The 25,810-nt window shown below is 41.3% G+C and overlaps 1 protein-coding gene and 1 long non-coding RNA gene across 2 annotated transcripts; one reads left to right on the forward strand and one right to left on the reverse strand.

Annotated features, from left to right (window-relative positions):
- Positions 1–2,017: 2,017 nt before the first annotated feature.
- LOC145072382 (uncharacterized) lies at positions 2,018–2,909 on the reverse strand. Its single transcript, XR_013690999.1, has 2 exons — positions 2,583–2,909; positions 2,018–2,448 (listed from the first exon to the last, which is right to left on the reverse strand). It is a non-coding gene; the product is annotated as an uncharacterized LOC145072382 (long non-coding RNA).
- Positions 2,161–3,859, forward strand: LOC145072381 (stress-related protein-like). Its single transcript, XM_079018796.1, has 3 exons — positions 2,161–2,369; positions 2,909–3,133; positions 3,245–3,859. The coding sequence occupies exons 1-3, from the start codon at positions 2,331–2,333 to the stop codon at positions 3,617–3,619; spliced, it is 639 nt and encodes a 212-aa protein (XP_078874922.1). The 5' UTR covers positions 2,161–2,330; the 3' UTR covers positions 3,620–3,859.
- Positions 3,860–25,810: the final 21,951 nt, after the last annotated feature.

Raw genomic sequence — 25,810 nt, forward strand, 5'->3', positions numbered from 1 at the left:
TTGAGGTAGTTGGAAGACAAGTTGGGACCAAGGAGGTCTCGGTTGCTTTTGGAAAGCTGCTAGGGGGCAGCAAGATGATTCTGAATGGTTTCAGTGAGTTGGGTTTGTGTGTGGAGTTGCTTGTTATTCGGGGCATGTTAAGCCGCTTGTAGTTGGATTAAATAATCCCAGAGTGGTTGATTGGACCCTATTACCTAACTCTCATTTGAGTCTAACCGTTGCAGGGGAGGAATCTCCTACTCGAAGGATTATCTGAGCCTTATGTCAAGTATGAGTGTTCTGCAACAATATATAGTCAGTGATTTTGTTCATGTGGAATCATCAAGATAATCAGTATTAGAAGTGCTTTGTTTAGTCTAGTATTCAATGAGGGTTTGGCATGATAGTGGTTCAGTGTAGGTGGCCTGTCGGGAAGTCAGACCAATTTGAGATATCGGGTTTCGGGAAAGGTAGAGGTGGTTTTCTGCAAGGGTTTAAGGTTTGTTCTTCTTCAGGTTTGGTGAGTTCTTCTATGGTTGATTTTGTTCGCCTTAGGACGGCTGTGGTATTCCCGAGATTGTGGTCGTATTGCTTAAGATGTTGGTATATTGGGAAAGATAATGGCTGATTTCGAGGAAGGAATTTAATTTAAGTGGGAAAGAGTTGTAACGCTCTATTTCAAATCATTACACATTTGGGTGGGGGTGATGAAATGTAGATGGTCCGGGCATTTAGAATTGGTTTTGCTGCCAAAGGGCATTTTGGTAAATTGGCAGCGGGCCTTTATGGAAATTGGATTTTGTGTTTTGGAAACTTTAAGTCAAGTATGAGTTGATAATAGTATAAGGCTTCTCGGTACCTTCTCATTGATATAAGCATGGTCGGAATCGGAAAGGTATCGACTGACTAATAAGCAAATAATTAGTTTTAAAAATTAGAACTCAATCTCATACGACTTCTAAATTGCTCTAAATTGATACGACATAAAATTAACTTTAGTTAGGCGTCGCAACTATTCGTTCACGTTACTGATACCACTCCCCGGACCCCGGGTTTACAAAGAAAATTTTGGCAGCTGTTAAACACGCCCCAGGGTAAGCGCGTAGATTAATGTGTGGAAGAATCTTTTGTCTGATACCAAAAAGAAAACTTAACCATGTCAACAAATTTCAATATCTCAATAATACGCCTCCTTTTATGTCTATGTGCTTGTTTTGACCCCTCCACTTCTAGGTGTCTTGTTGATATACCCCAAATGTTAAAACTTTTCTTCATTGAAATCAAGTGCATCATTATATTATCGGAACATTCTTACTAAATTATTAAGCAATTAGTAAATTTGACGTCTAACTGAAATAATTGATAACTGAAAGATTAGCTAATAGACATAAAATAATTGCTATAAAAAATATTTAATAAGACTAACTTATAAATTAGCTGTAATATATCAAATAACATAAGAGAACATATAAATAATTGAGTTTTTTTATAATTAATAAAAGAAGTGTTTTGGCTTGACAAACAAAATACCTAAAAAGCTCAAAAATTAAGTGAATTTTTTATAATTAATAAAAGATGTGTTTTGCCTTTGACAAACATAATACCTAAAAAGCTCAAAAATTAAGTTAATTTATAACCTAGACTTGACGTTAAAAAAACACAACCTTAGCTATAAAAATATGTATTTTTCTATTAAAGGTTCTCAATTCAAATATAAAAGCTTCATGAAAAAGCGTTAATCTTTTTCTTTTACTAAATAAGACTTTCAAATATATTGTATTAGTGGAAAAGATCCATATATCTTTAGCTCAAACTCTGAAATGCCTAATGCTTTAAAACTATTTTTTTTTTTCAACAATTAAATATATATATTTTTTATTCTAAAAATTGCATATAGCCAGAGTTATCAGATTTGGCCATGTATTCACATATATGCCAAATAACCTTTTTACTATCGACATATTCTTCCAAATTACTGAACAATCTGTCATGTCAAAATGAACCCTAAGAAAATTGTTTGGAAAGCATTTTAAAAACATTATTTGAAAGAAACTAACGATTCTATTTAAAAAAACTATAGGGTTATTTATGTAAACATAGATAAAGTTAAGGGTTCAATTACACCATGCCTTTTGCGTTCAAATTACAGTCAAAGCTTCTCGACCCGAACCTCCTTTCACACGGGTTACATAACCACAGTTTCGTCTATTATTGTGCCTGCCCTTTGCAACCGACTCTGTGTATTGTATAAATATAGATCCATCGATTGATCGATTATCATCCTTCAGAATTAAGCAACAATCAGTTTTCAGTAGACGATTTCATCTCTCTTTGAATCAATCATCTTGATCATGGCCGAAAACGCTGTTCCTGTTACTACTCAACCAGAGGTTCGTCTTTTCTAATTTTTAATTATTCTCTATCACTAATTTTAGTCTGCATGTTTGATTTGTTGTTTTGATTGATCTGCTGTGTAAGAAAGTAGAACATATTAATTGATAATCGTAACCTAGGGCCAAAGCGAAGCCGATTCGTTGAAATTTATTATTAATAATGGAAAATTGGGAGAAATTGTTTTGATCGTTTGAAAATCGATAACAAACCTAAATCACGAACACAAGTCCTTGCGAAGATGTGAATCTGCATAAAATTATCTTGATACTAATTGTGCCTAATTTCAACTGTCTGAAACAATGATCTTCTATCTCAAACACATCTTCCTTTCTGCAATTCTAGTAAGATCGATCCTTCAAAAACCAGTAGGATAACGAAATACAAGACTTTAATTGCATGCAAGAAAGATAGGTGTTAATATAATAACATATTCACAAGAAAGATGAAACGATAATCGACTATTACACTGCTAATTTCAATACTGTTCAAATCCGCTTATTGATTTGACAATGTTCTCTTGTTTTCGTTGCAAAAGGTTCAGATCGAACAAGAGAGGTTGAAATACCTTGAATTTGTTCAAGTTGCAGTGTTCCACGCAGTTGTTTATGCATCAAGAGTCTATGGTTACGCTAAAGACAACTCTGGCCCTCTAAAACCTGGTGTGGAAACAATCGAAGGTACCCTCAAGACTGTTGTTGGCCCTGCTTATGTCAAGTTCCATGATGTCCCTGTTGAGGTCCTCAAGTTTGTTGATCGTAAGGTCAGTTTTTCTCCTCTCCCCCCCCCCCCCCCCCCCCCCCCCCCCCCCCTTTTTTTTTTAATTAAAGTATTCTTAAGGTATAAAAGTACGTTGCAAATTCTTGCTTTTCAGGTTGATGAGTCGGTGACCATAATCGACAGCCGTGTGCCGCCTTTGTTGAAGGAGGTGAAGACTGCCGGAGTGGTGGAGACCGCCTCAGGGCTAGCGAAAACCGCGTACACGAAGCTGGAGCCGACCGCTAAAGGGCTTTATGTAAAATACGAACCGGTTGCAGAGCAATATGCTGCATCAGCTTGGCACTCTTTGAATCAGCTTCCACTCTTCTTTAAAGTGGCTAATGTGGTTGTACCAAAAGCAGCTTATTATTCTGAAAAGTACAACCAAACTGTGCAGCAAACAGCTGAGAAAGGGTACAAGGTTTCTTCTTATCTTCCATTGGTGCCTACTGAGAGGATTGCTAAGGTGTTTAACTCTACTGCTGCTTGAGTGTGTGGTGGATGGATGTTATGGTGATGTGGTTTGGTTTGATGTTTGAAGATGGATGATGGATGATGGAAATGTTTGCTTTTTTTTCTTTTTTTGTGGTGGTGTTTTTACTTGACATTTGTTTTGGATTGATGTAGTCATGAAGAATGGGGATTTGGTTGATGTGTACAGTTTGAGGTTTGGGAGTATGTTGTTGTTTTTGGTTTATGAAGTTTCATCTATATCTTCTTTTGAAAAGAATATGCGTTTTTTTGTTAGGTGTCATGATGAGCAACAAATATGCAAAAAGATAATATTGTTTAATGTAAGAGTTGAAAGAAGTGGAATATGTAGTAGGCAGTTAGTCATGTCGGTCTTTAATGGATATGTTTGAACTCTCTAATGGAAGAATAGAAGTTCTTTGTACTGGGTATGGAATTTAGTTTCATAAATGATTTTCTTTAGATATGTTTTATTGAAGCCTTGTAAAGTTCTAAGTATTTTAGAGACAAAAATTGTAGAATTGTATGAAAAGTAGAGTGTTGATTTGACAATTTAGAGTTTAATGTGTTGTGAATGTTACAGCGGGAACCGATTAAAATGATGTTTGAGGGTATGTATCATATTAGCCGATAAAAATGATGTTTGAAAAATATAAAATGAGATTTAGAAAAATATGTTATTTATAATTAATTAGAGGTACATTTAGAAAAAATATTTAAAATCTTTTGAAAAACTAGTCTATTAATAAGTTACTTTTTTTTTTTTTTTACCAAATATATATTTTTACAACCGATCGAAATATAAGTTAGTTTATTGGTTATTATGACGCACAAAACAATTTTAGATGTTTCTTTTAAGAGACATAAGCGTATAACTTCAATGTGAACTTTTTCCCCAAACAAAATTTACATGGCTTTGATTAATCTTTAGTGTGGAAATTAAGCTTCCTATTACCACAATCAAAAGCATCACTCATAACTGTTGTAGACTTTCTCTCAGGCTTTGAAAACACTCATTTCCAAGGTGATTGCTCATCTCGGGTCCGTTGAAGTGTGGGTTACATTGTTGATTCTTCCTAGTTGCACTCTTCAGTTGTTTAGGCCAAAGAATAGGTAAGAAGGTAGGTCTAGGAACAAGAAGTCATTGCAGCATCGTAATATCCTAAGCGCATTAGCTACTTAGGGTATCGAAGACAGTATAGCCAAGCTTGTAAAAAACATGATTGACAATGCAAGGCTGGAGCAACAAGGCAAAAAAGAAGAGTACATTCAGGAGGAAAGAACATTGGGCCACACCAACGCCAGGTAATGTCTCTGTAAGGTTGCAGATGGGCATTTCATAGCAGCAGTGAAAGTATTATGTTCCTCGAGGGTTGCTCCATACGGGGATGATACCACGATGGCATTGGAGGATAAGCGTCCATACAAGCCACCACCATCCATGCCAAGTACTATCTTTTTAGAACCTCCCCTTGTAGTTGATATTGAGAATGTATTTGGGGGCATTAAATCATTCCCGTAAGGAACCTCGTGTGGGAGAGACATGTAGACGGGTTGAGAGCTCAACACATTTTGGATTGTAACACCCGTTTTCCAGGATGATTCGAATTAGGGTTTCCAGGAGTCAAAAAGTTGGATTTTGGAAGAAAAGAAGCCTCATGACGTGAGATTGGAGGTTCACGACGTGAGATGGGTTGCATGAAAACTTTTGTTCGGGACTGATCTCACAACGTGAGACAAGGCGCTCACGGCGTGAGAGCTGATGCAGCCCAAGCCCATGATTATTTTAGGGTTTCCTTCGTATTTAAGCATCTCTAAACCCATTTTAGGGTTTCTTATCAGCCCCAAACCCTCTTTCACCTCTAGAAAAACCCTAGTATTCATTCTTGCTTGATCTTTGGTCATTTTGGAGCTTTTCATGGTTTGGAAGAAGGAGAGAAGAAGAATAAGAAGGTGATATTGAGTTGAGGCTTGTAATGAATCATCATCAACATCATCTTACATTGTTTCTGGATCATTGTAGGTATCAAAGATCCCTCCTTTTATTGTTCTATGAGGCTAGATCTAGGTTTTTTTCCCACTTTTCCTCTTGATTGTGCAAGTTTGATGAATGGAAACCATAAAGCTGGCAACTTTATGTGTTATTATGGTCTTAAGAGTAATATGGAGTTCAGATCTAGGGAATGGTTGAGTTTTGGAACCTTGCATGAAAGTTGGATGTCTTTTCTTCAACTATTGACACAAATGATATCTAGACATGTATTGGACATATATGTCTTAAAAGCATCGACTTTCCAGTGCATTATGGAGTTATAAGACCTTCTGGAAAGTTAGAGTTCAAGGCTTAATGGATTAAGGACTTAAAAGTTGGACTTTTAGCTTTAGACTATTCTCACGACATGAGACATGGAGGTCTCACGATGTGAGGGTTGAATGACCTTGTTTCTTGTTAGCTTATTAGAGCTCACGACGTGGGAGGAGGCTCTCAAGACGTGAGGTATGCTCCTGTGGCTTTTCATGTCCGAGTTGACTAAGTTGAGTTAGGATGAGTTGACATTGGGCTGTTGACTTTGACTTTGACCGTTTACTTCTGGTCAAATTCTACTTTTAGATAGCAGACTTAAGGTTTACCTTGGGTGGATTGTCAGGAGGTGTTAAGCACCATTATTTATCACCAGAGTAGTTAGCTGTGGTCGGCACGGTTTTGAGTTGAGTGTTACTCGACCTTGTGATTCAGGTGAGTTTCCTTCACTGTACTCATGAGTCGAAGGCACCAATGCCAACCTACTATATTATGTTTGTAGGATGATGATTGTCTTCGTGACAATTACCAGTTATGCATGTATATGCTTGATGTCTCTGTGACTCTTACTGTTATGATTATTTGCTACCTATAGGGGTGAAATAGACCCAATACCGGTTGAAAGAGACCGAAGGGGTTGAAATATACCCGATATCGGTTGAAAGAGACCGAAGGGGTTGAAATATACCCAGTACCTGTTGAAAGAGGCTGAAGGGCTTCAAATATACCTAGTACTAGTTGAAAGAGACCGAAGGGGTTGAAATAGACCCAATACTGGTTGAAAGAGACCGAAAGGATTGAAATAGGCCCAATTATGCTTTGACTGTTATGTATCTATGGTATGGGTTATTTTTGGGGGAGCTCACTAAGCGTTGTGCTTACGGTTTTCAGTTTATATTATAGGTACTTCCAGCTCGAAATGGAAGGGCCTGACTTGATCGCACCATATCCGCCCATGTTTTCCGCATCATGTGATTTTGAGATTTGTACTCTGATAACTATTTTACCTTGATATACTTTTGAATTATTGAAATGATTAAATGGTGTTTATGCTTGAACTAAAAATGGAATTTTTACCTTAAAATTATTGGGACGTTACAAGTTGGTATCAGAGCCTTTGTTTGAGGGATTCAGACATACTCTTGGGTGTGTCTGAACTCAAACTGAGGATTTTTAAAATCTTTTAAAAGAAAATGATTTTCTAAAAAGGTTTTCTAAGAAAGGGGTGCGATATTCAGACATACTCTTGGGTGTGTCTGAACTCAAACTGAGGATTTTTAAAATCTTTTAAAAGAAAATGATTTTCTAAAAAGGTTTTCTAAGAAAGGGGTGCGATACATGCAATCATCCAAGCTAAAGTAAGTATTTCCCAACATATCCATACATGTTTTAGGTTTAATGTTTATTATGTTACATGATATGAGATCTGCATGCTAGATTAGGGCTAAGGATCTACTCAAGATTTCATGTTAGGAGAGATGCCTTTGTATGCATGTTATTTGAGATTTAGAATTGCATGCTAGTATGGATTTCAGATGATTGGATAGAATGGCTTGATTAGTTGGTACGCTGGTTAGACTTTCCGATACCCGAATGTTGTTTGCTTCGTGCTTTGTGGGAATAACACTGCTGTGAGCTAATTATTTCATGAATATGTTAAGTTGCATGCTGCATAGGTTAGATAATCTCAGACTGATTTATTTGGCCTTATGGCGCAGCTCTCGTATGAGTCTAACCATTATTGGGTTGAGTCTTTTAGTCGAATGATTATCTAAGCTAGTGCATGCAATTGTATTCATGAAGTAGTTAACTGGTATTAGTATGGGATCTTCAGCAACTGATGGTAGCTTGGGGTGAGGAATCCTAGGAGAACCTAGGAAGTATGATAGTACAACAAAGACGTTAGTAGCTAGTGAGCTTGAGAAGTCCTTTGATTTGTCTATGGTTTGGAGTGTTACCACATGAATGTTGCTTGCTTTGTATCTGGTGGGAATCTTGATGGTGTGAGTTAACTATCGAGTGAATATGTTAAGTGACATGCTACACGGGTTAAATAATCTTAGAGTGATTGATTTTGACCTATTGCATAGATTTCGTTTGAGTCTAACCATTGTAGGATTGAGAGTTTTACTCGAAGGATTTTCTAAGCTTTGTTGCGTTTGATTGTATTCATGAAGTATTTAGCTGACATTAATGGGAGTTCTTCAACAACTAATGTCAGGGTGAGGTCGGGAACCTAGGAGAGCCTAGGAAGTGCTTAGTGGGCTAATTACGATGTTTAGCAGGTATTTGGAGTATCAGTTTGAGAAGGTGACTTGGAGGATCTAGGATAATTCTTGAGGAAAGTATGAATAGGTGTGGAAGGTAGTATTTGGACTGTACTACTGAAAGCACATGATCCATACTCGACTTGAGAAGAGTCACAGAGAATCTAGGACGCCAATGGTATAAGGCTTATTTGGGTATGTTTTGATCATGTGTATTGTTGGTTTTTTGAGCAGAATCCTGTGATATTTGGTACCATAAGGAAAGCGATCATGGAACTCTTGGATGATCGTCTCGGGGATTTTTGGGCCGAGTTTGTAGCAGGACAGTTGGGGACCCATCGGGAGCTCAGGGCTTGTGGAGCCCTAGAATCTTTCGGGGAGAAGGATCCTATTACTAGCTCTTGTCATGAGGGATCGAAGATGGGATATGAATCATGCATTCCTGTGGATCGATTCCATGATTGGATTGCCACTGAGGTTTCACGAATTTTGCATGAGGAGTTACCTGACATTACTGGTCATGTCACTGACAGGTTTGTTGCTAGGTTCGAGGATCGGATCTCTGCTATTCAGACAGTTGATGGAGGTGGTTGAGGTGACTCGGGAGCAGGAGCTTGGTTTGGAGAGGTAACTAAGAAAGAGGAAGCGGACTAATGATCCAACTCTGATAGCAAAATCTAAGAAGTTTGATGTGGCCATGTATAGTGTTAGAGGCCCGAGGGACCACGACATTTGTGCGAAAGGTGATGGAACACATGAGTGTGTGCACGACAAGTCCAAATGAGGTAGGTGTGGATGGAAGGGTCACCTTCGCCAAGAATGCACCCTGGATGTAGAATTGTGTCATCGTTGTCATCAGCGTGGTCATATCATGGAAAATTTCCCATGTTTAGTGGTTGGGACGGCTTAGGTTCCATTGCAAGTGCTTTTGCAGGAAAGGGGAGCAGAACCCTGAGACACTACGGGTATGTATCGTATTCCTCTCTTTTACAACGTGAGGTCAACTCATGTGACTTTTCATGTTCAAGTTGACTGAGCTGAGTCGAAATGATTTGTAATCGGACCGAGTGAGATCTCACGACATGACCAAGGATTGGTCACGATGTGAGGAGGGATGAGTTGACATTGGGCAGTTGACTTTGACTTTGACCGTTTGACTTTTAGTCAAATTCTACTTTTAGAAGGTAGACTTATGGTTTACCTTGTATGGATTGCTAAGAGGTGTTAAGCGCCATTATTTGTCAGGAGAGCAATTAGTTGTGTTCGATACGGTTTTGAGCTGAATGTTACTCGACCTTGTGATTTAGGTGAGTTTCCTTCACCGTACTCGTGGGTCGAAGGCACTAATGCAAGCCCACGAGATTATGTTTGTAGGATGATGATTGTCTTTGTGACAGTTACATGTTATGCATGTATATGCTTGATGTTTATGTGACTCTTACTGTTTTTATTATATGCTAGCTGTAGGGGTGAAATAGACCCAATACCGGTTGAAAGAGACCGAAGGGGTTGAAATATACCTAGTATCGGTTGAAAGAGACCGAAGGGGTTGAAATATACCCAATACCGGTTGTGTAACATCCTAGATTTTACAGAAAATTTTAACTTTTATAATCATAAATACCAACCACAATTGTTTCCAAAAACCCCATTAGATGAACATAGTGTTTTAAAAGGTCAGAGTATCAAAACTAAATGCGAAAATACTGGAGAATGCACGTCGTGCCATCATGTTGGGACCTTGCCCTTAGAACTAGAAGTATCTGAAACATCCAACAAAATTGTAAGCACCCGCTCAGTGAGTTTTCCAAACCACATGAAACATATGATCATATAATGCCATGCACACATACATATAAGTTTGCCATAGACTCCCTCCATGGTCTTCATTTGGAATGCCATGGGCTACCCCCATGTTCTTGTATCCCCGAGCCATGGGCTCCTCCCATTGTCTTGCCAAGTGTCATGGGCTCCTCCCATGGTCTTCACATAAGTCCACATATAGATCAAATAACAAACAATTACATGCTCCATTACTAATCATCTCATAACAATTAATGGGTCAGCCTTGGTGCCTTCGACCCATAAATGTAGTGAGAAGACCCACCTCAATCTGCTGAACACAAAAGCTGCTCACCTAACAGTCCGAAACCACACACTAAACAATGCCACAATTAACCCTCAAGTAGGATTATAACACAACCTAATCAAAGAGTCTAAACACCTAAGCCTAAGTCCTTCCATAGTGGCCCAAAATTCTTCCCTTTGCTAATGGGCCTAAGATCCAAGATAAAAGTCATTAATGGACCATATGGTCCATTAAGGCCCAACCAAAACAACTATTGCCCAAATCAGAATATCAGCCCAAAACTCAAAATGGGATCAGGCCTAAAACTGAATAAGGCCCAATAAGCTTACAATCCCACACAAAGCCCAAACCTAACTGGAGTGTGTATGCCTTGCGTACCAGACCCTTAAGTTGTACGTTCTGCGTACACAATATTACACACGACATACAAGCAGGACATGCATCAATTGACCATTAAGTGCTTAATACTTGGGATTTCAATGTCAAACTTTAGATATGAGTCAATTAAGACGTCCTAGGGCATAAAATTGGCAACTTTATGCCCTTGCATGTCATGAGTGACCCTAATACTTCATTCTTCCCATTAAGACCTCTAACTTATGCATGGAGTCAAAACAACCTTCAAGATGGCACCTTTATGCATAAAAAATGCTCAAGGAGCTTAGATCTAGCAATCCTAATCTATGGAGTTGCTCAACTCACAAGAGAATGTTCAAAAGCTATAAAGGGACTCCATAACAAAACCCTAGCTCAAACAATCAAAATAGATGACAAGGTCATGACTATATATCTCCAGTAGTTCTTGAAGATGAACTTGATACAGAATCTAGAAGCTCAATGACACCCAAGGCTTGATCACCACCTTCTCTTTCTTGAATGCTCTCTAAAATGGCCACCAACACACTTTCTAAGCTCAAGAATCACACTCACAAAGAAATATGTGGTTAAGGGACGAAATGAGGCTATAGAGGCCGATTAGGGTTTGGTCCAAAAGACTTAAGGACATTTATATAGGTCTCAAGCCTGAATATTAGGGTTTTGGTCTTCAGTCATGTACGCCCCGCGTATCCCTTGGTATGCCCAACATATGAAGGGACCAATTTTGCAACAAACTTTCATACTAATGGTAAAATACCTGGATCCCGGCCGTTACAGGTTGAAAGAGACCGAAGGGGTTGAAGTAGACGCAGTACCAGTTGAAAGAGACCGAAGGGGTTGAAATAGACCCACTTATTCTTTGCTTGTTATGTATTTATGGTATTGAGTATTTTTGGGGGAGCTCACTAAGCTTTGTACTTACGGTTTTTAGTTTATGTTTCAGATACTTCCAGCTCGAAAGGGAAGGGGCTCGGCTTGATCGCATCGTATCCGCCCATATTTTTTGTGTCATGTAATTTTGGGATATGTACTCTGATAACTATTTTACCTTGATATACTTTTTAATGATTGAAATGATTAAATGGTGTTTATGGTTGAACTAAAAATGAAATTTTTACCTTATAATTTTTGGGACATTACATGGATGCTTTTTGTGGAGAAGGTTCAGCTTGTAACGTCTTGATTTTCAACCCAAATTTCTCATTTTTATTTATTAAAATATTCGGTTACATCAGAGTATAATGTGGAAACATGATTGCGGATGCATGTGTGTATAGTCGAACCTTTCCCTTTTCTGACCTAATATTAAGGTTACCTGCTTCGTGGTGTGTAGTTGACATTCTGTTAATATAAACAAAATTTGTCACCATATATTCTGATAACCTTTTATTACAAAAGGTTACTAACGAACTAACACCTAAGACATCGCTCATCTATCTTATCCTTCTCGTACTTGTAATTAGATCCTTCCTTCTTTGCTCCTACGAGGTCCACATACAACCATGTTACAATGACTGACTAAATAGTCACATCCTAATGAATGTCAATTTCATGACACTAGGATTTATAAATAACTAGACTCCTGTCTCTACTAGTCAAACACTTTAAAATAGAAGGCACCTTCTTTTATTTTCTAATGTGGTATAACCACCTCATGGCAAGTAGAAATTCTACCTGTTGATTGCGAAGGATGTAAATCTTCTGTTGACACCTTGATCACTTCCCTCTTAAATATTATGACTAAATTCGACACTATGTCAGACTGGTTTCTTGGAGCCAATTCTCTTACACGAATCTACTTTGTCCTGACTCGATCCTTTGTGGCCACTTGGGCCCGAACTTAGTGTCACTCTCCTAGACATAACCATACGACAAGTAATGATGGAAATGAAACAAATTCATAGTGTTAGCCATACTATCTTCCTATCTACCAGTGCCTTAGCAACTTTATGGCTCTTCCTGATCCAAGTGCGAGTCATGTGTTTTGGGTAGTATAGGCATCTACTACCTTTCACACCTACTCATACTTGTCCCAAAAATTGTCTCATAGTTTCCAATTCACTTCCAACACTATGTCGAAAACATATATGTATGTGTCCCATGAGCACATACATCTGGTTTTCCTAAACACCACTAGGGCTTTGTATCTTTACCGATGCCCTACTTAATGAATATATGTTCTATCAATTATATATTAAACTTCCTAGACTATCCTCCTAGGATTCCTTTCCACTTCAATTTATTAGATGAGGAATAAATTCTATCAATATTATGTAATTACCGGACGAATACAATTGCATGCCGCTAAAATCAAACAGTCTGTTGACTGAAAGATCCGACACTACAACGGTTGGACTCAAACGAGAGTTGCACAATAGCACCCAATCAGCCAATCAAAAACTATTTAATTATAAGATCATGCAACCTAATGTATTTGTCAAATAACTAATTAATATCAATGTAGGTTCTAAGCAGAAAATAACAAGCAATTCCCTAAGCTATAAGACATCTTATGTATCAGGCAATTCTGCTTGGCAATTTTTGAAAAGATCCATAGCCTACATACTAGCATGCATTTCTAAATTTTCGTGCATATAAGCAAATATGGATATTTTGGAAATCACTTTCCTTTCCGAGCTTTGGCTGACTGTATGCATTGAATTCTTTCCTTTTTGTATTATTCTTTTTATGAAAAGATTTATTAATTAATCAAATTCTTAGTTTGAGTCTGGAATTACACGAGGTTCTCCCAATTTGCTCAAACCAGGACTCTGATACCAACTTGTAACGTCCCCGATTTTCAACCCAAAATTTTCACTTTTATTTATTAAAATATTCGATTAGATCAGAGTATAATGCAAAAACATGATTGCGAATGTGCGTGTGTGCAGTTGAACCTTGCCCTTCTCTCTAAGTACCTAAAAAACATTTGTAACAACTAGGTAAGCACTAGGATTAGTGAGTTCCCCAAAAAAATCGTAGCCCACAATACATATACAATGCATACACATAACGACCTTTAGCATAAAGCCGGTCTGCCCTTGGCATTCAGAACAAAGTTGGTCTGCCTCTTTTGCCTACAACATATAGCTGGTCCTCACTTTGGCCTTTAGCATAATGCTAGTCTGCCCGAATCTATTTTCCTTCAGGTCTGCCCTCAACTACCATATAATATATCAACGCATATATGGTATACCAGCAGTCCAACATAACATGCAACTAACTAAACTAGTCTAGTGGCCTAATTGCATACTACATGGAGGAAGCAACAATCAAAAAATGATGATGTGGATGTCCTCAACTACCATATAATATATCAACGCATATATGGTATACCAACAGTCCAACATAACATGCAACTAACTAAACTAGTCTAGTGGCTTGATTGCATACTGCATGGAGGAAGCAACAATCAAAAAACGATGATGTGGATGTCCTCAACTACCATATAATATATCAACGCATATATGGTATACCAACAGTCCAACATAACATGCAACTAACTAAACTAGTCTAGTGGACTAACTGCATACTGCATGGAGGAAGCATCAGTCAAAAAACAATGATGTGGATGTCAGAGTTATTGCACCAGGTCAACGAGTGGTGGTCGATTGGAAGAGGTTGGTAGGTGTTTCAGCGATGGCGTTGATGGGAGATCGGTTGTCGATGTACGAAGGAGGGAGGGGTAACACGTCATAGATCGGAGGTCGAAGATTCACGCAAGAGTGAGGTATGTTGGAGCTACTGGTGACAGCGAGTAGAGGAGGCAAGAGGCGGCTTCTTTGAAGCTGCTATCGACAGATCGGAGGCGGAGCTCCTGTCGCTGGCGACGTAAAGAAAAGGATGCCGGAAGCTGATGTCAGTGGTGGTGAACTAGTCTGTTGGAGTAGTTTCATTAGAGGAATTTGAAGAGACCGGTGAGGTGGTTTCCGGTTATCAACTCAAAACGGTGGTTTACTTCGTTGTACCAGAGAGAATAGATGGCATGAGCAAGGTGGGTCCCCTTGGAGATGATTTTTTGGTCTTAATCGGGTTGTATGTACTGACTGATGTAAAAGAAAAAATGTTCCCACTTGTGGCATCTTTTTTCTTTTTTGTCTTATACTTTTCCTTTGCTTTTTTGGTCCGTTGAGAAGATACAACTGACCATTTGATAACCTTTGTATAACTAGAGGTTGTAAAAGTATTCTAGGATAGGTGTAACTTTTTGAATGGGTTTCAAAAATACCTGATCCATTTTGGGTAAAAGTGATGAATAATTTTATGGGGGGTTTTGGGATGTATAAGCAACATAGCATTGCTTACAATCAAAATGTTTTTTAAATGATGTTGTTCATGGAAAATCATCGACTAAAAATGGATTTTTTTGGAATGTATGAACGAAGTAAGGTAAAAATGGATTTCGTCTAGTGGCTTACTCTTAACCGTAATATAATTTTTTTTTCGTTGAGCTAACGCATTAAAAGTGTGATTTAATGGGAGCCCAAAAAACTGTTGGAGCCCAAAAACCGTTGAGCTCAAAATGGGATTGTTTAACATACTTGGAGGAGCCCGAGATAAAATATAAGGAGCCCAAAATGAGTTGTTGGATATCATTAAAAATACTTGGCCTAATTCTTCTTTATTTTTTTTGAAATGTCTAGTGTACCAGGCCACAATGCTTATTCTAAAAGCATATTTTGTTCAGCGGGATCGCAACTTTCAGTCGTTGAGCATTTGAGCTCTTATCTTGCAAGATTAGCTCATATATGGATTACTTCATAAAAAAGCTTAATAAAAGCCTATGCCTATGACAAACCATTGACAAGCTTATTTAGGAGAAAGCCCAATATAATTATAGCCCAAATGTGTAGGAGCCTACTTGTGAATCTTTAAGCCCGATTCCTTTTCTTTTGGAGTATGTGTATGTTATAACGAATTAGGTACCATGGTAACACCTATAGCCCCACCCCATTTTTCACCAGTTTGGATGAAAAAGGGTCCACCCGCCATTTCTTCATGCCGGTTTCCAAGGATATGCCAAAAGAGAAAAAAAAGGGGTAGGGGGCACGGGCGACTGGAGATTTTCCGATTCCGGATGGTTACTCGCCGGTCTTCACCATATATAAGAGAGACCACGACAGAGAGGTACAATGATGTTTTTTTGGTTCCCGATAGGGGAAATTGGAGATGATTTTTCCAGCTATACGAGGCCGTCGGTGCTTCGTGGGGTGGAAGCGGCAGTCGAAAAATGATGATGTGGTTGTCGAAGCTGTTGTTGCAGCAGGTCAATGAGTGGTGGTCGACTGGAAAAGGTTAGTAGGTGTTTCAACGATGACGCTTATGGGAGATCATTTGTCGATGTATGACGGAGGGATGGACAGCGTGTCATAGATCGGAGGTCGAAGATTCACACAAGAGCGGGGTTTGTTAGAGCTGCTAGTGACGGAGAGTGGAGGAGGAAAGAGGTGGCTTATTCGAAGCCGCTATCGACAGATCGGAGGTGGAGCTCCTGTTATAGGCTATGTGGAGAAAAGGAGGCCGACAGCTAATGCTGATAGTGGTGAATTGGTCTGTTGGAGTAGTTCCGTCGGAGGAATCTGAAGTGACCGGTTAGGTGGTTTTCGGTCGCCAACTCAAAACGGTGGTTTACTTCGTTGTACAAGCAAGAATAGATGGCATGAGCTAGGTGGGTCCCCTTGTAGATGCTTTTTGGGTCTTAATCAGGTTGTATGTACCGGCTGATGTGAGAGAAAAAATTGTGTACACTTGTGGAAACTTTGCTATTTTTTGTCTTATACTTTTCCTTTGCTTTTTTTGGTCTGTTGAGAAGAGACAACTAACCATTTGACAATCGTTGTACAACTAGAGGTTGTAAAGTATTCTAGGATAGGTGTAACTTTTTGAATGAGTTTCAAAAATACCTGATCCATTTTGGGTAAAAGTTATCAATAATTTTATGGGGTTTTTGGGATGTATAAGCAACATAGCATTGCTTACAATCAAAATGTTTTTTTTAAATGATGTTGTTCATGGAAAATCATCGACTAAAAATGGATTTTTTTTGGAATGTATGAACAAAGTAAGGTAAAAACCCACAAAAACTTATTTTCTCTTTGTACATTATTCTTGTACATTTTATTACCATTTATACAACTAAGAGTCGTAAAATTGTCCAACTTTTGGGGTTGATTTTGATCTCATGGGTTTTCAAATGTACAAACACCACGACTATGTCTACAAGCAATAGCTTTGAATAATGAGAGTAGTTGCTCTTTTTTTGTCCATTGAAAATAGACAAATACTTACACTTTTCTTGTATTCTTAATAAAGTTGTACAAATTATGAGTTGTAATTTTTTAGTTTTATTTCTTTTTGAGAAATAAGATGTATTTTTGTGAAAATGGTAAATATGAACATGGTTCTTGGGGTTTTATTGACTTTTATGAGATGTACAAGCTTTGTAGCTGTACATACAAAAAATAGTTCGAAGAATGAGGTTTTACACAGAAAATCACCAACTAAAAGGGGTTTTCTTGTGATATGAACTGATAAGAGTTTAAGACCCCATAAAACTTCATTTCTTCTTCCAACTTTTCTAAATAAATCACCAAAGTATGAACAAAACTGATCTGAGAGACTTTTCTTATTCTTGAAAAACGTTTTTATGAGCTAAAGATGAATTATGTTGGTCATATTAAACAAAAATGGTGTAAGAACTTGTGAAAACTTTTGTTCTTCTCAAGTTGTTGGATAAAACACAAAAATATGAACATATAATGGGTAAAAGCTCATAGAAACTTATTTTCTTCCTATTTGGCTGAACAAATTGCCAAAGCATGAATGGAAATGGATCTGAGAAGATCTTTGCCAGGTTGGACAATGTTCAGATGAGCATGAAATGAGGCATATCTAGAGAACTGAGAGAACAAACGAAGCAGATCTAGAGATCTGAACATTTAGGAAACAAATCTGAACAGATCTTGGCAAGAGCTGAACGAATATCAACAAATAACGGTACAAATGAACAGATCTGAGGCGAAGAACAACGGATCTGAACATATCAGAAGCTAAATTGAGTTTGAGACCAAGAGACAATAACTTTTCGTTCTTGGTCCCATGGATGACACCAAATGTTTTGACATGTACTCAGGCTGCCGAGTCTTCTGTATTGGTTCCAGATCGGAAGTCTGGAGGTGGTTCTGTCAGAAAGCTTCCGGCGAGATTCCTAAGGAAATATCACACCAAATTCATTAGCATTAACCCAAGGACTGTGCCCTGGGAGCAAGCTCCGAAGATCAAGTTAGATCTGTTGGTAGAGATAAGATGGATCTTTCTGGTCGGGGAGAACCACCTTGGAGTTGGATGTGTGTGTTTAGCCATGGAGGCTCTAGGGTTTCAGCCTCTTGGGGAAAGGTCCAAAAGAAGCTCCCTCTCTTGGGCCAACCCAACTTAGGCTTAACTAGGAAGGAGCTGGGTAAGGCCTCTTGGGGTCGTCAGGCGAGTGCCAGGAGCGTGCGCTAGGCGAGCGCAAGAGGCAGGCGCTATACAAGGATGACATGCCAAGTCTTGACGTTTGTACTATGCTAATGGATCATAGGTTAACAGGATCATATAGACCAGACAATTGGGAGGTAGGACCATTTCGGAATATAGCCTTTCTAAAATCCAACAACCAAGCCAACATGACCAATCTAGACACCTCTTTCGTAAGTAGATCAATCAGCATTATAACTAGAATTACTGATAAATATTATTTATATATCCATAACAATGACTATGAATATAAATATAAGTTACACTTTAAGCGTAGTATGCGTAGCCTAACTTACAGAGAGTTTCTAGCAAAAATCGGGAATTATGCGGGGAAAACTCCGACATGAGAGCTTTTGATCTCCACCCATCTGAAACCGCATAGCTAGGTTATGCCAGCAAACTCGGGAGTAAAGGGCTAAATGTTGGAAAAAGATCCAGAGAAAATTGAGTGGAAAGTGAGTGAGAAATGAGGAGAAATTGAAGGTTTATATAGGCTGGAAAAGCATGTGCGCCATGCACCTAGTCCCATGCACACATCGCATCTGATCGGGTCCATTGGCATGCTCCAGCCGTTGCATGGCACAATGTAACGACGAGATTTTCAAAACAAAATTTTCATTTTTCAACAACCAAATTTTAAATATAAAACATTCTCACAAAGTATTCCATAATAGTTATCAAATCAAACATATCCTAAGATCACAAATCAAATCTCCTATCTGTGTGTACGGTTCACGCCGGCGCCTTTCCACGGTCCTCGCTAGTACCTGAAACACATAACACAACAACTGTAAGCATAAATGCTTAGTGAGTTCCCCAAAATACCACATACAACATATACGCCACTCGAGGCTACTGTACGACCCTCCGGCTGATGTGTCTCAGCGGGACCCTCCGATCCCATAGCTCGTTGGACCCTCTGGTCCGGTCATAGCTCCTTGGGCCCACTGGCCCGGTCTGTCTTGTTGGACCCTCCGGTCCGGTCTATACAATTATATATCGTATATACATCACATAGCACATAATCTCATACATGGCACACATTCTCATACATAGCACATAAGATCTTTCGGTCAACTCATAATACCACTCTAGGTAATGTATAGTGAGAAGACTCACCTCGCGTAATTCGGTAACTCGGAAATCTCGGACCCCGTAAAAATAGGATCTAGCCTCCGCCTAATCATACAAAATAAACACTCGGCATCAACACATTTCCCAAGGCTAGACCATTCCCTCTCTTAGCACTCTTAGGAGGGTAAAAGACCATTTTACCCCTCACATGGCGCAAATACCCTATGTTGACCAAACCCTAAAAGTCAACAAAAGTCAACCCTCCGGGTTACGCTGCGCGTACCAAGCATGTACGATGGGCGTACCCGACGCCTTCACAGAATCGGGGTGCGCCACCCCTTACGCTGCGCGTACTGGGATTACGCCCGACGTAAATCCCGGTTCAGCCATATTGAGTATTGAGGTCTTAAACGTTTAAGACAAGAACTCATATTCCAGATCTGACTTCTCTAAGGGTCCTTACTCCATAAAGTTGAAACCTTTAAGCCTTGCATGGCTGTAAAGATCATCTATCACTCAAAACACCTTTCCTCTTTCCATATGAAGACCCTAACTCATGCATGACTCAATATCCACGACCAAGATTGGATTTTTATGAATCCTCAACACTAAATGAGCTAGTATGGGACAGATCTCAGCTTCTAAGAGCTCAACCACTCAAAAAGCTATGAACTTGGGGACCAAAAACCCTAAAACTTCTCTCTACAAAGCATGAACAGAAAAGATGCAAAGCTTGAAGCTTTTTACCTCACAAGGGATCTCCAACCACTGTAGAACTCAGATCTACTCTTGCTCTTCCACCTCTAGCTCCAACAATGGCTTCCTCTTCTCCTTCTTCTCCTCATAAAGGTACCTTCAAGCTCAATAATCACACACACAAGCTTATACACGGATTTATGCACTTTAAGGGCTCACTCAAGGGGGTATGGTGGCTGGGGCAAGGGACTAGACGTTCCTTTTATAGTGTACAAGCTAGAATTTACGGTTTGCATCTAGACACATTACGCCCAGTGTAACCCTGTACGCCCATCGTACCCGGGCGAGTCCGCGTTCAAAATAAGCGCGTGAGTACGCGCGGCGTACGCCTCATTACGCCTAGCGTACTCACAACCAACACACAACCTTAAAGGACTCGTCTTGCCAACTCTCTCAAAATAGAAGGGTTATAAAGCTTACCTGAATTTCGGGCTGTTACAATTCTCCCCCACTAGAACTAGACTTCGCCCTCGAAGTCTGATGTCGAAAACAACTCCGGATGCTGCTCCCGCATCTCCGACTCCGGCTCCCAAGTTAGTTCGGACCCTTTCCGATGTTGCCACTGGACTTGCACCAGGGGCACTTCCTTGCTTCTCAGAACCTTGATCTTTGGATCCAAGATTGCGATCGAATTCTGAGCATAATTTAGACTCGCGTCCACCTGAATATCCTCTAATGGTACCACTACCGACTCGTCGGCTATACACTTCCTCAACTGCGACACGTGGAAGGTATCATGAATCTGGTCCAACTCCGCAGGTAACTCCAAACGATATGTCACTCTGCCCACCCTCACGATCACCCTAAATGACCCAATATACCGGGTCCCCAGCTTGCCCCTCTTCCTGAAACGGATCACTCCTTTCCAAGGAGACACCTTTAGGAGCACAAGATCCCCGACCTGAAAGTCGAGTTCAGATCGTCGCCTATCCACATAACTCTTCTGGCAACTCTGAGCGGTCAATAACCTCTGCCTGACCAGCTGTATCTACTCTGTCGTCTGAAGCACTATCTCTGTACTACCCATCACACGTTGCCCTACCTCACCCCAGCAAATGGGGGTCCGACACCTCCTTCCATACAATAGCTCAAAGGGTGGCATACCAATGCTCAAATGATGGCTGTTGTTATAGGAAAATTCAGCCAAGGGTAAATACATGTCCCAACTCCTGACGAAATCCAGTACACATGCCCGAAGCATGTCCTCGAGCGTCTGAATCGTCCGCTCGCTCTGTCCGTCAGTCTGTGGGTGGTATGCGGTACTAAAATGCAGCCTCGTACCCAATTCCTCATGAAATTTCTTCCAGAATCTGGAAGTGAAACGCACATCTTGGTATGAGACGATCGAGATCGTTACTCCATGCCGCGATACCACCTCCCTAACGTACAACTCTGCCAGCCTCTCTGCGGAAGAGCTCTCACTGATGGCAAGGAAGTGAGCGCTCTTCGTCAACCTGTCCACAATCACCCAAATTGCATCGACACCCCTAGCAGTCCTCGGCAATTTGGTGATAAAATCCATGGTAATCTGTTCCCACTTCCACTCGGGAATCTCTAACGGCTACAACTTACCATGTGGACGCTGGTGCTCGACCTTAACCTTGCGACAGGTCAAGCACCTCTCTATGAACCATGCAACATCCCTCTTCATACAGGGCCACCAATACTCCTTCTTTAGGTCCAAAAACATCTTAGTGGCCTCAGGGTGGATCGAGAACTTCGATCTATGCGCCTCCTCCATCAAGATGGTATGCGTTCCACGCACAAACGGTACCCAAACTCGACCTTGAAAGGTCATAAGTCCTCGACTATCGGTAACGAACTCCGATACCTGCCCGATCACTCGCTCCCTTTTGCGGTTCTCTGGTTTCACGGCCTCCGCCTGGGCCCCTCGAATGGTGTCCCACACCGGAGTCATCACTATCAATCTCATGCAAACATCTCGTATTGAGGCGCCCTCCGCCCTACGAATCAGGGCATCGGCTACAACATTAGCCTTGCCCGGGTGGTACAGGATCTGGCACATATACAGGTCAGGCTGATCCATCAGGTACTTCAAGCTTTTGTGATTCGTGTATATGGTACACCGAAACCCATACAAATAGTGATGCCAGATCTTGAGGGCGAACACCACTGCCCCCAACTCCAGATCGTGGGTGGGATACCTCGACTCATGAGGTTTCAGCTGCCTCGATGCATATGCTATCACATGCCCCCTCTGCATAAGCACCGCTCCCAACCCTGATATCGATGCATCATAGTACACCACAAAATCCTCCATCCCTTTCGGAAGTGCGAGCACCGGAGCTTCGCACAATCTCTGGCGAAGTGTCTCAAATGAGGTCTGCTGCTCCAGACCCCATGAAAAAGCAACACCCTTCCAGGTCAACTTGGTGAGTGGCACAACGATCTTAGAGAAATCCATGATAAATCTCGGATAATAACCAGCCAACCCAAGGAAAATCCTGATCTCGGTAGGTGACCTCGGCACCTCCCAACTCATCACCGCCTCGATCTTTGCCGGATCGACCAATATCGCCTTCTGGTTAACGAGGTGCCCTAGGAACTGGACCTCCCTTAACCAAAAATCACACTTGGAGAATTTTGCATAAAGCCTCTCCGATCTCAGAACTCCGAGGATCTCCCTCAAATGCTCCTCATGCTGCTCTCTGGATCTCGAATACACCAAGATATCATTGATGAATACGATCACCGAACGATCCAACATCGACCTGCACACCTTGTTCATGAGATCCATGAACGATGCTGGTGCATTGGTGAGCCCGAAAGGCATCACCACGAACTTGTAATGCCCGTAACGAGTCTTGAACGCTGTCTTCTGGATATCTTCATCCCGAACCCTCATCTAGTGATATCTCGACCTCAAGTCTATCTTGGAGAACCAAGACGCTCCATGCAATTGATCGAACAGATCTTCGATCCTCGGTAACGGATAACGGTTCTTGACCGTCAACTTGTTCAACTCCCGGTAATCAATACACATCCGGTTTGAATCATCCTTCTTCTTGACAAAAAGGATCGGCGCTCCCCAAGGTGAGCTACTCGGTCTGATAAACCCCTTTCCCAGCAGCTCCTGAAGCTGCGAGGATAACTCCTGCATCTCGGGTGGCGCAAGGCGATAGGGTGCCTTGGAAATAGGTGCCGCCCCTGGTACCAAGTCGATACGAAACTCCACCTGCCTCTCGGGAGGCACACCCAACAACTCCTCGGGGAAAACATCAGGGAACTCCCGCACAATCGGGACCTCATCAATTGAACTTGGCCTCCCAGCGGCCACTCGCGTTTCCATCACATAGGCCACAAATCCCCTACATCCCTGCTGTAAACTCTGCCTCGCCCTAGCAGCCGAACAAAATGCTGACTCAGGATGGGTACCCTCACCGTATACCGTAAGTACTCCCCCACTAGGGTCTTGAATCGTCACCAACTGACGCTCGCAGTCTATAATAGCTCCAAATTGGCTCAACCAATCCATGCCCACTATGACACATACGTCCCCCATCGTAATCGGGACTAGATCGATCGGGAACCCCACACCGAAGATCTCAAGTCTACATCCTCGAATCACCTCCGTGGCATACACTGCTCGCTCGTTAGCTATAGAAACTCGCAGAGGTCGACTCGAATCCTCTTGCCAAATACTGATATGACGACTAAAAGCTAACGACACAAAAGATCGACTTGCTCCCGAGTCAAATAGCACTAAGGCAGGTATAGAATTCACAAGAAAGGTACTTACGCATAACATAATATAAGCATAATATCTCAAACTCAAATAAATAGAGAGAAGAATACATACCGGCCACAATGTTGGGTGCTGCGCGGACCTCCTCCGCTATCAACTGGAAGGCTCTCCCACGAGCCTTTGGTGCCTCGGCCTTCACTGGCCGAGCCTCGGTAGCCCTAGCAGCAGGCGCAGATCCCTGATGTAGCTGAGGGCACTCGGCCTTCCGATGGTCGGTCTGGTTGCAATGGAAGCAAATAGAAAATCCATTGGGGCAATCCCTCTAGATATGCCCCTCCTTCCCGCATTTGTAGCATACTCCTTCCCTGCACGACCCCTCGTGACTCTTGCCGCACTTCCCACAAGTGCGGCCCTTCGCGCTCCCAGATCTCGAATCAGCGGGCTTGGCCCGCTTGGCTGCCTGCTGAGACTGAGCCGGCTGCTGATGCATCCTCTCTGACTCGGCCTCCTCCCTGGCCTGAGTCTCCAACTCAACCTCCCTCTTCCGGGCATTTGCCTGGAGCTCAACAAATGTCCGGTAAGTCGAGTTCCCCACGAACTGCCGAATATCTCTCCTCAGAACACTCAAATACCGTCTCATGCGAGCCTGCTCGGTAGACACCTGCTCAGGGCAAAACATCGCCCTCTCATGAAACTTTCGCGTAATCACAGTAACTGAATCAGTACCCTGCTTGAGGGTCAAAAACTCCTGACCCAATCGTTCCCTTTCCACAGGGGGAACGTACTCATCTCGAAACATGGTGGTGAACTTTTCCTAAGTCACCTCAGAAATCTCTACCAGAGTGAAGCTCGCTGTCATGAACTTCCACCAATCCTTCGCTCCCAAGCGAAGCTGGGTAAGAGCAAACCGTATTCTCAAGTGCTCCGGACAAGAACACTTGTAGAAACATCCCTCGATGTCAGAGATCCACCTCATCGTAGCAATCGGGTCCTGCGTCCCATCGAACTCTAGTGGCTTCGTGTTGCTGAATTCCCGAAACAAAAATGAGTCACCTCCCTGAGGTCTAGCAGCAACAATAGCAGCAGTAGCTGCAGCAGCCGCAACTTTAGTCATTGCTGCATATCGCTCGTCAAAGGTCTCAATCAATGTGGTCTTAATCTCCCCGAACATCTCTGGAATCTCGGCCCGGATGGCAGCGGCCACCTCCTCATGAATTAATCGACGGATCTCCTCGTCGCTGACATCACTGCTCCCAGGTGTGTGTCGTGTCCCAACCACGACGTCTCTGAAATACAACATAAAAATATCAGAGACTCGATCAAGCATACTCGCACTCGATAGCGCAACCCTACTCGTCCTCCAATATCCAAAGGATTCTTACTTGGACTGCTCACTGATCCGATGTCTTCAGTAGTACGAGCCCTATACTACTGACCACACCGCATCAGCATTCACTGCAAGTCCTCCTTCTTGGATCCTGGATCACAAGTACTCTACTCTCGCTATGCATTGGCTACCCTCCGATAGATCTCTCATGAGCTCCTAACTGCTACCTACTCACTCTCAAGGCATCTCATAGCAGCAGTAATCTCCTAGGCTAAGGCATCACAAATCAGGCCACTCTAGTCCTAATATGAATACCTAGCCTACTCTAGCATGCATAACATAACATATGATATCTCGTAACACATAATGTAAGGGTATTTTGGGGATTCACCGTTCGGGCGCTGGCTGACCATACACACTGCTCCGCTCTGGTTGTTTCAAAACTAATTGCTCTTTTTAGAAAAACCAGTTCTTATTTGTTGAAAATTTCTCAAATCCTCAGTTTGAGTTCAGATACGCCCGAAGGTGCATCCGAGTCCCTCAAACCAAGGCTCTAATACCAACTTGTAACGACGAGATTTTCAAAACAAAATTTTCATTTTTTAACAACCAAATTTTAAATATAAAACATTCTCAAAAAGTATTCCACAATAGTTATCAAATCAAACATATCCCAAGATCATAAATCAAATCTCCTATCTGTGTGTACGGTTCACGCCGGTGCCTTTCCACGATCCTCGCTAGTACCTGAAACACATAATACAACAACTGTAAGCATAAATGCTTAGTGAGTTCC

Source organism: Lactuca serriola, chromosome 9 (assembly GCF_051521515.1).
Source record: "Lactuca serriola cultivar US96UC23 chromosome 9, Lser_US96UC23_V15, whole genome shotgun sequence".
NCBI classification, from domain to species: Eukaryota; Viridiplantae; Streptophyta; class Magnoliopsida; order Asterales; family Asteraceae; genus Lactuca; species Lactuca serriola.